The sequence below is a fragment of the Brachionichthys hirsutus genome, chromosome 14, assembly GCF_040956055.1.
Source record: "Brachionichthys hirsutus isolate HB-005 chromosome 14, CSIRO-AGI_Bhir_v1, whole genome shotgun sequence".
Classification (NCBI taxonomy): Eukaryota; Metazoa; Chordata; class Actinopteri; order Lophiiformes; family Brachionichthyidae; genus Brachionichthys; species Brachionichthys hirsutus.
In genome coordinates, this window is record NC_090910.1 from 7,114,186 (window position 1) to 7,126,860 (window position 12,675).

Below are 12,675 nucleotides of genomic sequence, written 5' to 3' on the forward strand. Positions count from 1 at the left end.
CAGCCTCAGGGCTTCAAACAGCACAGGATAGACGTTAAAGGGTCTGAAGCGAGACCAAACTGTGTGAGGATAACGACAAACAAAACTTTACACAGTAGTACAAAATGTTCAATTGCAACACCAGCAGGATTTTAAAATATATCATCATCTCACACCTATTAGACAAATAACCTCTCAATAAATAAAAAAGCACAGCACAAAGTTGGCTTTGATATTGGAGAATGCAGCAGAATATTTCCTGGTTTTATTAACAACAGCACGTCCAGCCTGACGTTAACCAGCAGAGTTCTTCAGAGCTGGATTTAGAGACAAGGAAACGGGTAAAAGAAAATGAATCCTGCCTTCCGCTTTCAGCCTCAGGCACTTGGTGACCCTGGTTGGCCCAGTCCTGACTGTAGTGGGTTTTTATTTAGGTCCTGATAGATAGGGCTGGTCCTGCTTGAGAGGTAGGTGCAGCGGGGGGGGGGCTCAATCAGGAAGAGGAAACAGAATGGTTTCCACACGATGACTACCAATTGTATAATTGGAGAGAGGATTCATGAATCTCTCCGAGAATTCAACCGGCTGCTCTTTCTTTTTACGTTTCACTTCCCTGAGTGAGCGCCCTGCATTTGGCCCAGAAAGGAAACCGTCAAAAGGAAGGCTTCTGCGGTGACTGTATGAGACTTGGCTTCAGACATCTGCTACCGTAACGTCCTGCGGTAGGGAATTGTAGTTTTTTTACACTTTTATATTCCTGTGTGCACGGCAGCTTCTGTGATAGCCGAGGCCCCTGAGAGTCAGACGACGGAGAGACGAGACCGAAGGAAGTGGAAATGAGGAAAAACAACTCGGTAAAGGGAGAGACAGAACCTGAAGGCATGATTAGAGAAGGAAATGTTGAGAAACTAAAATAAAAGTTTACATGCTGGTCAGAAGAGAAGCGAATAATAGGCTTATTTACCAACAATTACAAAATCATTTGCTACCAGTGACATCAAATAAAAGTCATTTCAACAGTGACAAAATAAGAACCTGAAGCAGCACTAAAGCTAAAAAAATCTTTAAGTGGAGAGAAATAAATAATTCAACAGAAACGGTTCCGACCAAAAAAATAAAATAAAGGCTGTAAAGCTAAACCTGGTACGGTCAGCTCGAGAGATTCAGTGACCGCAAATCAATGCCATCACACCATAGTGTAGACTAAAGCACGACCGGAAAGAGAGTCGCACCGGGAACAGATTTCCCTGCTTCATTGCTGATCTCCGGAATATTCTCCATATTTATTTAAATAACAAGACCAACCAAACACAGAAACAAACGGAGCATCTGTCATGTCTTCTCCTGCCCCGCCACGCCCACGGCCTTCTCGGCCAGCCGCGGCTTCTGAGCCCCCGGGCCGTGCGCGTCAGCGTGCGCGTGCTGCAGCGCCAGGAAGGGGTTGGCGGTGATGGCGCCTTGGCCTTGGCTCTGGGCGCCGGGAAGCAGGTTGTTGATGGGCAGCTGAGCAGAGGAGAGCGGGATGGAGGGAATCTGGGCAGAGGAGGAGAGGGACTGCAGCTGCTGGAGGTCCTGCTGCTGCTGCATCAGTTGGTAAAGCAACACCTGCTGCTGCTCCTGGGGGGGGGGGGGGGGGGATGCAGGAGGAAAAAATTAGTGTGAAGTGAAACTTTCAGACAAGAAAGGGAGGGAAACGGCAGAAGATAAGGAGGATGACAACAATGAGGGGCAGGGGAACGTTAACAAGCCGAGCAATTTGGGCCATTATCCAAAGGAAATGGCTGCCTTGTATTTTAATGCCTTTGAATGTGTGTGTGTGTGTGTGTGTGCGTGCGCGTCGTACCGCTGAAGGTTGTGCAGAAAGCAGCTGCTGGAGCTGATGCTGCTGCAGGAGGAATCTGTGCTGCTCAGACAGCAGGCCGAGCCGAGCGGCGCTGACGAGACAAAAACACGACTCGGAGTCAGACACGGCGATACGATGAAGACGCCGTCCTCAGAGACGAAGCATTTTATTACACACCTCAAAACATACGAGGATCACACGGAGGAGGACGCCGGTGCAGCGGCGATCCGGCCCGGAAGAACAACTTTACATTTATTTAACAATCATTCATGTGATGCTCTCTTTGGGTTTATTAGCTGAATTAGCGTAAACATCTTCAACAAGTCGAATAAGGGAAAGACAGAGAGCGAGAGAGAGCGAGAGAGAGCGCTGCAGGGCTTTCTCACCTCGTCTTACTCGGCGCCGAGCTGCGAGAATCCAACAGGCAAGCAAGAGGAAACAAAGGAGAGGATGCAGAAAAGCTCACAGACATATGTTGCAAAACTAAAACGGCCGATGACTCAGAGACGATGTATTCCGCCTGACAGGAAACATCTTTTGGTGTTTTCAATACCGTAACATGTGGTAAAGAGATGGGGGGGGGCAAAGCCCACAAAGTCTCATCAGCATGACTGGAGAGCATTTGGCCTTTCATCCTCTGACAGTAAACCGGTTTCGCCGTGGCGGACGTTCAGCACCACACGAAACCTTTTACCTTTTCGTTCATCGTCTCCAAGTGAAAGAAAGAGACGACCGAGGCAAGCCGCTAGACGTACCCGTTATTGGTGGGCAGCGTGGCGCCTGCAGCTGTTCCTGCGGCGTGTGCGTGGGGGCTGGCGGCGCCCGCCGGCGTCTGGATCACGCCGTTTAACGCCCCGACGATGCCCCCCATGCCCAGCGTGCCCATCAGCCCCGCGGGGGCCCCTCCCACCGTGGCGACGCCGTTCGGCTGTGGCTGGGGCGGGCTGTGGGAGACGGAGGGAGGGGTGGAGAGGGAGGACGAGGAGCCGCTACTGCTGCGGCCTCCGCACGACGCACTGTCCTGAGAAAGAGAGACAGTGAAGGACACCTATTGACGCTCTCCCGACGGTGCCCTCGATCGCTGATGACTTTAATGATCAGATCAACTTCAGGTCAATTCAGGTATTACATTGCTGGCTGTACAGGATTACAATCAATCGCGTTTTGGGTGTTTCCTCTTACCTGAGCTGCAACAGGTAACGACGAATCGGTGGCTCCTTTCACATCTGCAACAGAAATTCGCTCACATTTAGATTCCCTCTCTGTGGATCAGTAGATCTGTAGTTTATATAATACACCATCATGGGCTGTGTTTAGATTTCTCATTCTGTAAGATATTCAGTTAAACCAGGTGTGTGTGTGTGTGTGTGTGTGTGTGTGTGTACCCGAGGAGGCAGTGGTGGGGGTGAACGGCACCGATAGCTGAGCACTGAGAAGCTGCAATCTCTCTTTCTTCATGGTCAGAGTTTTAATCTGCTCCTCCAGCTTCCGGTTCTCCTCCTGCAGCTGATGGAGGGACTTCAACATGCCCACCACTGAGAGGAACAGATTGATCGGAGTATTTACTGATATCTGATCCTGCGGGTGATAAATGTGTGTGTGTGTGCGTGCGTCTCCTCACCGTCTCCCTGGGCTCCCTGCTGCAGGAGGAAGCTCTGTCCCTCGTTCCACTGCCTCTCCAGGAGCTGCTCGATGCTGGTGGCCACCGGGGGCATCGTCTCCCCGCAGCCGCCCCCCGCCCCTAGCAACCCCAGCCCTGGCCCTGGCAACGACCCAGAGGAGTCATAGCGGATCTGCAGGCCACCAATGGGAGAGCTTCGCGAAGAGAGAGAGGGAGAGAGAGAGAGAGAGAGAGAGCATGAAAAGAAAGGAAGAGATGAAGAGGTCAATGGGGAGATTAACGACTCAACATAAACGTCAGGCAAACATAGACACTGCCGGCTATAAAACTACATCAATTTGTTGTTACAGTGGCCTTTAAAGAAAAGAGGCCAGGCTTCCTGTCTGTGCGTTAGCGAGAGAGGAAGAGGAAGAAAGACGACATGTAGTAGAGCGACAGAAAGAGGGAAGTGGATGCGATAAATCTTGGTGTGTGTGCCGAGACAATCTGTTGAGTGTGAAAGGAGGAAATAAAGGACAAGAATCAGAATGGAGAAAAAATCCAGTGGAAAATTATTGCTATTCATGTCCGTCAATCCCAAAACTTCTGAGACATTTTCCAAAAAGCTGCAAATTTGAAAAAAAAAAAAAAAAACACAACTAACTGTATTTATACATTAAATCCTGGAGGTAATGAAAAGGACAATTCATTTATAACAATTTGTGCTTTTATCAATACTGAATATCACTCTGTTCTGACTAGATCTGTGTCTTAAACTAAAGAAATGAAATACTAGACCAACCTCGAGTGGCAGCATTCGTCCCAAAAAGAACAAACAAAAATGGAGTTGTATCATGAATATTTCCATTATTTAAGATACTTTAAGGGCGGAAAATGAATAAAACGCAAACAAGGTGGTCCAACTCCGTAGAAGGATGGTTACCAGCTTCAAAAACGCAAGTTATCGTCGGCTGGGGGAGAAAGAATTGCCTGTCGGGATTAGTGGGAAAGGTGGAGTGTGTGTGAGGATATGAGAAGAGAGAAGACAAGGGGCCAGCGAAGGGGAAAGTGTGGGGGGGGGGAGGGGGGGGGGCAGCAGCGAGGAATGTAAATGGAGTGGGATGGGGGGCATCTGTGTGTGCACTCACCGCGGGGTGGTCTTGGGAGAAGCCCTTATGGAGAAGCCCTGAGCTCCAACGCTGCTGTCTCCCAGCTCCTGATCTACAAACAGAAGGATCACCTCAGAGCGAGGCCACTCAACCAGCGAGAGCCTCGGAATGTGTGAAGACAAAACGCATCCGCCCGCATTCACAGGAGGAAAACAGCTAAAGCGCTTCCGTGTTCCATTTTGTGCATCGCAGCAAACATCTGGAAAGGAGTGAGCCCCACGACCTGGTTATTCTGCACAGCCCTGATTGGTTAGACGTGTTCTTCTGCCCTCCTGCTCTAGGGGATTACTTATACCGTGTTTTATAAACTAACAGATAATTGTTCTCATTTAGATATCCTTCCTGTTTGCGGCGGCACACAACAGAAGTACGAGCAAAAAAAAAAAAAAAAAAGAATTCTGCGGTTTAACTTTCATTCGAGCATTTAGAGGTCGGCTGGAAAATGCATTCACGAATGTAGAAACTGCCTTTGGTGGCTCATTCCCAGAACAGACACAAGAGTTGCCATTGTTGCCATTTCATTTGTTAAAAAAAAAGAAAGGCAGTGGTTCCTTTTTAATTTAACGATTGCATAATTGCCGTTGCGTCTGCAAAACGCAAGGGTTAATCTCTCCCGCTGCTCGGCCCCGAGCAGGATGACGGGACATCTTCTTCCAAAGCTCAGTTGTCCTCTTTAGATTGATCCAGTCTGGACCCAGTTGTCGGGTGGAAAAGGCTGGCAAAGAGCCAAAACAAAGAGCAAAGCACGCCTGTTGGAATGTATTCGGTGCAACGTGGCTGAATGGTGATACTCGTGGATCTCCTCTCTTCCTCTCTTCCTCTCTTCCTTTGCATCTCTTTCACGCGAGCCTTCGTTCAGACTGCGTGGACACTTTGCTCTCCTTCCACCTTCTGCGAGTCCCGACCTCCTCCCTCTGGGCCTCTGGCCAGACGCTTCTTTTCATTTTCCTCGGTAAGAGTAATGAATCACACGTGCACACGCACGCTAAGGCGCACTTTCACATTTACACACTCAAAAAACTCCCCTCTACTTAAGACAGTCAATCCCAGTCCCTCGCTCCAGTCCCTCCCGTCCCTCGCCCCCCTCGCTCTCGTCCCCCTCTCCCATCCCTCGCTCCAGTCCCCCGCTCCCATCCCTCGCTCCCATCCCTCGCTCCCGTCCCTCGCTCCAGTCCCTCCCGTCCCTCCCCCCCGTCCCTCCCGTCCCCCGCTCCTGTCCCTCCCGTCCCCCGCTCCTGTCCCTCGCTCCCGTCCCCTCGCTCCCATCCCTCGCTCCCGTCCCCTCGCTCCCATCCCTCGCTCCCGTCCCCTCGTTCCCGTCCCTCGCTCCCGTCCCTCGATCCCGTCCCCTCGCTCCCGTCCCTCGATCCCGTCCCCTCGCTCCCGTCCCTCGCTCCCGTCCCCTCGCTCCCGTCCCCTCGCTCCCATCCCTTGCTCCCGTCCCCTCGCTCCCATCCCTCGCTCCCGTCCCCTCGCTCCCGTCCCCTCGCTCCCGTCCCCTCGCTCCCGTCCCCTCGCTCCCGTCCCTCGCTCCCGTCCCTCGCTCCCGTCCCCTCGATCCCGTCCCCTCGATCCCGTCCCCTCGCTCCCGTCCCTCGCTCTGGTAACCCTCTCATGTCTGGCACCTCCCCTCCAGACACTCTAAAGCAAAGAGGAGCAGCTGCCAAAGCAAACAGGCTACGAGCACACACCCATGTACACCTTTGCATGTTTGCGTCTCATATGAGCTCCCGAACAACGCTTGCGTGCCCGTGTCTCGCACCGCCACACACACACCTGGAAGGTAAGGAAACGGTCCGACATGTTGCACAAGAAACGTTTTCATTACCGATTAGAGATTTATGGGCTGGCTGGTTAATGGATTAGTCTTTCAACTTAAAATAAATCACCAATTACTAAGATGCCAAACTCATTACTTCAGTCATGTTTGGGACAAAACATATCCTGGTTTTCAGTTTGTAATTAAATGGATATGACTGAGCTTTTGTTGGACGGCAAATCAATCTATCTGCAAATTAAACGGTGTGCTGACCACCAATGAAGATTAACATTACAGAGCTAAATAAGAAGCCGATAATCCTACAACCCGGGAGATGGAATCTATAAATGTAGATTTTTAGTGCTAAAAAAAGTTTACACATTTAAATAACGGAGTTATTTATTAGTATGCTAATTAGATTATACTTCACAAATCTAATACAGCATTAATTCAACATAACATTTTATTGGTGAAAAATGTTGACACTATGAAATTTCCCCCCATGAAGCACAAAGCTTACTTTTGTCAACACACAGAAGTCTCTCTCTCTCACACACACACCCACACACACACACACACACACACACACACCCTGTGGCCCCCTGTCATTCAGGCTGATTAGTGAGCTGACCTGCAGGTCAGGGTGGATCTGGCTCTGATGACTGCTGACCGGCAGCAGGAACTGCCTACCTTCCTCTTCCTCCGTGCCCCTAACTCTCTCCTCCTCTCTCCAGATGTCTTGTATCAGGAAGTGACTCCTCTGATTAGTAAATCCACTTCTTACTCCTTCATCAGCTCTTCTGCTCCAGACAGAAAACAACCCACATCTGTCCCTCTGCAGATGCTACTTGAGCGCAGCTACTGGGCCTGCTCTGCCTCAACAGCATCCCCCTCTTCCTCATGCTTACATGTAAATAATCTTTGTTGTTGTGCTGTATTTGGTCATGAGGATTAAACCGGGAGAGGGGGTGGGGTGTGTAACTGGAGCCAGTGCTGACCCTTCACCTCTCTGTGGGAGCGAGGAGGCGCGACCTATCCGTTATCTCCATCTCTTTCTCTCTCTGCCAAACACACCCACTCACACACACACACACACACACACACACACACACACACACACCCATACCTGCCGGCGAGGCCTCGGACTGGGCGATGAGTGCCGCCATGGCCGTGTTGGGGTTCATCCTGTTACCAAACATATGGGATGGAGCAATGTTGAAGACGGACCCTGGGAGTCCACTCACCTGCAGACAGAGGGACAACTGAGTATCAGAACAAAACACGACTATGGAGAAATACAGCAAAGCAATAAAAGAACTAAAACTCTCTCAGCTCTTTAGTTGACAATCATTTATTTGATTTATCACTTAATATTTAACGTGAACATCTCAAAATGATGAGAAACAGATGACCCCACTACTGCAAAAAGCTTAATGAGGATTAGACCATGACCCCCCCCCAACAGATTGACACAAGTATTGATTCAGTTTGTGTGCTTAAAAATCTATCAGTAAGCAAAAAGAATAAACCAATGGCGAAAAATATTGATATATATATTACAGAATCGTTAGGATTGCTCAGCTCTAATTATAGAACAATTGTCTAGTCTAATATATTCAAAGCATCTAAATATAGAATGTCTGCGTGTAGATTTTTCGCGTACAAAAAGAGGAATCCTAAGCTTGTAATAAATGCACAGATCTCCAAGCGTCGACACCCCGACAGGATGCCGACATGCTGACAAAGCGTTTCTAGTGCCTTTAATCTAATTAAGGCATTTCATGAATTAGGAACATAAGAAGGGTGGGGCAAGGAGGAGGAGTGGGAGGGTGGAGCATCAGGTTTATCTTAAAAAAGGACGGCCCACACCACCACAGAAGACAAACTAATTTAAGTAATGCTCTGCCGTAGTGTGTGTTCATGGTCAGATAAGGAATTAGGTGTCAAAACAGGTTTTATAGTTAATTTATGAGATTTAACTGTTTAGTTTTGATGAATAATAACTACAAATAGCTTCAGGTTTTTACACGAAAGTGTACTTTGGCCAAGCACTGCCTGTCTTCTTATTACACTACCTATTGCTTGTCATTTATTCATTGACATTTAGGATGAAAAAATCGTAAAGACAAAAACCATTGTCTATTCATGGTCATCGCACAAATTCCCACCAAATCTAAATGTTAAAGTTACAAAAGGAGCCCACACCCTCCACCAAATTTTCCCCACTGGCGTGACTTCAGATTTCTTTGTAGACCGCTCTTCTTCTCTTCTCTTCCTCCTCCTCCCCTCCATTCATAATCCTGCCCCTTTTCCCCCCATCAACATTCATTTATCATTTGCATTCATTTTTCATTCAATGTCTCTCCCACACTCCCTTTCTCTGTCCTGGGCTGATAGCCAATAACAGTAGGCCGGGAGTCTGCTGTGGATTGAAAATAGCAAATGGTCTGTGTCACTAATTGACGCGCTCTCTCGCACACACACACACAGAGAAGGAAGCCTAATTTAGCAGTCCCATAATTTTGTGCATCATACTTTCCAAACAGACATGAACATGTTTAACAATCTGTGGTGATTGAAAGAATTAACAAAAATAATATTTTTTTTTCTTTCTCTCTGTGGCATCACGCCGTTCTCTTTGTTTCTCAAACACACAGCTACAGCCAAAACTCATCTATGCATGCTGCAAACAGGCGTGATATCCTGTGTCTGCCTGGGCCTCCCGGCTTCTATATTATGTGCTGAACAGAAAGGAGCGGGCAAGATGAAGGCCAGACCAGCGAGTTTAAGGCACCACAGCGTGCACACACACACACACACACACACACAGGGTCCCTTCCTCCATCCATCCCTCTGTCCCTACTGTGTTGCTTGTCAGATGTCATTACATCACAGGACAACAGAGATAGAAAGAGAGAAATAGATGGGGACAGAGAGAAGGAAGGTCGAGGGTGAGAGAGTTTGAGCGAGAAAGAGAAAAAAAGGTGGCAAGTGGACACAAGAGAAAAATGGCGTCGGGTGGTCAGAGACAGAGGATGGACTTTGGAGAGGTTGTGAAAGGATGGGCACTGGGGTCAGGGACTGAAGATGGGAGGAGGGGTTCATCTGAAAAAATGGCTTCAGTTTTGAATGTTAATATAAAAAAAATGCAGAAAAATTGGGGACTTAAAATATATAACTAATATATTTTGAGATGAATGAACCTGATTGACTCTTGCTTGAGCATGGAATTAAAATATGCTGAAAATACTTTCAGAAATCCATTACATGTGAATTTTGTCAGGTTTCTAATGGAAAACTACATTTTTCCAAATATTTCCCAGTGTATAATCAGTCTGATCATATTTCTGTACATTTTAAGTAATAAAGAGTCATTGTTTTATCACATAATATCAACCATTCTGACAACAGTTAAGAGTTTTTGAAGTGAGCTGGAGAATCACAAATATTTTAAGCCAATGGTCAGTGACAGAAACCTTAAAGACTTTGTGGTCTGAATAAATTACATTTATAAAGAAAATGTCCAGGCTAAAAAAATAACAGATATAGAACAGAGCTGAGGGAAAAGGTCAAAAGAAAAGAGAGAAAATTACTGTTTTATTTAAGAATAATGATTAAATGCCTGCAGAATAAAAAAAAAGTTGATCTAGCACAAGTTGTTTGAGAAACTCAGGAGATATTAGGATACTGAAGAAAAGGTTATTACTTCATAGCACTAAATTTTAACATCGAAGACTTACAGGTTTAAATATTATGGTTTTCTACTCTTCCTGCAGTGCCACCGAAGACAGATCACCAAAAGTGAAGCTATAGAAATAAAATCCTAATTTCAAAAGGAAAAAAGGATGGTGAAGCCAGTTTATGAGATATGCTACAGACAAAAAAAACAATAATTACACTCAGACATTCGGGTGACTATACAACAGGAGATAATAAGGCTTAATTTGGTGCTTGGAATAAACTGATAAGACCATCAATAAGTGCACTTATAAAAAATCAGCTGCAGAGCTGGGCTTAGAAACCACCATCCACTCAAGGTCAACACACACACACACATTTCACACATAATTAACAAGCTGCAGATTAATAACGGTGCTCAGAGGTTTGGTGTGGAAAATGTTTAATTAGTGCGCTTTAGTTTATTTGTGCTCCCACAGTTTATCTATACTTCAGCACAACGATGTGAGATGTGGGTGAATCGTTATACGTAGAGGGCATCGAGAGTTTCCAGCAGGTCGTGTCGGACTCACGTGCGTGGAGGCTGCGCCGGTTAGCGGTGCCGTGGCAGTGAATGGAGAGGGAGGGGCCAACGGAGGCATGGGCTGCTGTTGCTGTGACAACTCGGAGCCGGCCCCGCCCACAGCGACGGCCCCTGCGCCCAATGACGACCCATCCGCACCAGAGAAAACACCTGTGGAGAAATCAAAGGTAACAGAAACTAGTCCGTTACTGTGTCTGATGCTATATTTAATTAAATAGGAAAGCCCTGACAATTCAGGCTACAGAGACTAGAAATATTATTCAATGATATGCTCTGAAATTTGTCCCGTTTCCTTGGGATTCTTGCCCTGGGAGTCACACGACTTTAAATTTAGCGTGCCGTTACAGAGCAAGGACAATGTGCTAATTAAACACTTTACTATCACAACTGCAAGATATAGATTAACTCCATTGTCTCTGAGCATTTTAGCAATAATATAAAACCTGTTACCACCCAAGTTGTACACAAACCGCTTTATTCGTGCATGAATGAATAACAGAGCAAAACAAATATAACTTTTCATGCCCGATCAGTAAAATCAAATGAATTGTGTCAGCATGTGCTCAAATTATTTGTTGTCTTTGAGAAAAACAACATCAGTTATCAGGAATGTGCGTTCAAACATACAGAAATGCACACAAATCAATCGCACGAAGCTTTTGCCAAGACCAACGGAAAATATTCTTTGTACCACATTAACAACGCACATTTATTTAGCTTATTAATAAATTAAACAATTATTATATTACAAAACAGAACACATTTCAGGAATAAATCACATAAGTAAACATATTGCCCCATTTTTACACACCCACATGCATGTTCCATTCTATTATCTCTATGACACCCCCTCTCCCACACACACACACACACACACACACACACTCGTGCGTTCGCCCACTATCCAGGGATAAGTCCTGCCCCTGCCCCCCTTTGACCCCAGCAGGAGGGGTGAGTGAGTGGGGGGCTGGAGGGCCCCTCAGCCCTACAAAAGCCTGAATGGCTCAGGGCAGCACACATTCACTGGGGGAACAAGAGATCTTTGTGCCAGGAGGGGAGGGGTGGGGGGAGATAGAGAGAGGGGGGGGTGCTCTGGAGAGAGATACGAACCCTACACGGGCCTACATACTATTTATAACACTGTAATATGCACCAGAAAAATTGATACCCAAAGCAGGGCTGCTGGGGGGGCTGAGATTTTAGTAGCAGAATTTGAGGCCGAACCAACAGTTTATCACAGTTCATCTCAATTCACGAATGAGAAGAGTTGAAATGTGCAAACACAGACAGCAGGGGCAAAAGGCACAGGTTCACTTGGATTCACGTTGAATTTAAGATATATAATATGTTTAAAAGGCTGATAACGAGCCACGTCTTTAAGTGCTGGACGTTTATTGATCCATAAAGAAATTTCATTTATATTCCTGATGTTGAACACCAAACTAAACTAGTTAGCACTTGAGCAGATTTTATATATATACATCAAATATGACATTTCAAAAGTTATTTTTAGTTAAATGCATGAATTAACCATATTGAAATTTAAAATAAAATTGTATTAATTTGAAATACTTAATTTCTAAATCAAAACCATCTAACTCAAATGGGACGATTTTCCATTTTAATTTATAAAGCTGGATTACTAGTTTCACCCCAAAAAAATATTTAACAAAATGTTACTACTGTTGAATTTATTAAATTAATTTTAAACACAGTAAATAAAATAGATTTGGGAACTGTTACGTTGGAAGTGTGCTGCCCATTCCGGTGAGAACATTTTCAAATATTTAATATAACGGTAGAACAATCTGTTTTGTTTTTGCTTTTCAAAAGAAGGATCACAAAAGCAGATGAAAATCAAACACACACAACATTTTTATACACAACCCTGAGCCTCTCAAACTTAGACCCCATCTGTGTAATCAATAAAGTTAAGCCCCTGAAGCACAACTGCCCCCTTTGCTCAGCCTTCCAGTTCCTTTTCCCTTCCTGCTCAGTATGTATTTAAGCCTCAAATGTATCCACCTTGATTAGTTCAAGCTGGTATCATCTCCATAGGAAATC

General features: G+C 46.1%; 1 protein-coding gene across 1 annotated transcript in view; it reads right to left on the reverse strand.

Moving 5' to 3' along the window:
• Positions 1 to 576: 576 nt before the first annotated feature.
• The window catches only part of mllt10 (MLLT10 histone lysine methyltransferase DOT1L cofactor), a 29,599-nt gene continuing 17,500 nt past the window's right edge, over positions 577 to 12,675 (reverse strand). Inside the window, exons 11-20 of the mRNA XM_068747975.1 lie at positions 10,601 to 10,761; positions 7,477 to 7,594; positions 4,571 to 4,643; positions 3,444 to 3,637; positions 3,208 to 3,357; positions 3,005 to 3,048; positions 2,578 to 2,843; positions 2,209 to 2,229; positions 1,823 to 1,913; positions 577 to 1,596 (exon numbers count right to left, since the gene is read on the reverse strand). Of these exons, the coding sequence (XP_068604076.1) occupies positions 1,312 to 1,596; positions 1,823 to 1,913; positions 2,209 to 2,229; positions 2,578 to 2,843; positions 3,005 to 3,048; positions 3,208 to 3,357; positions 3,444 to 3,637; positions 4,571 to 4,643; positions 7,477 to 7,594; positions 10,601 to 10,761 (1,403 nt within the window). The 3' untranslated portion in view covers positions 577 to 1,311. The remainder of the gene's footprint in view (positions 1,597 to 1,822; positions 1,914 to 2,208; positions 2,230 to 2,577; positions 2,844 to 3,004; positions 3,049 to 3,207; positions 3,358 to 3,443; positions 3,638 to 4,570; positions 4,644 to 7,476; positions 7,595 to 10,600; positions 10,762 to 12,675) is intronic.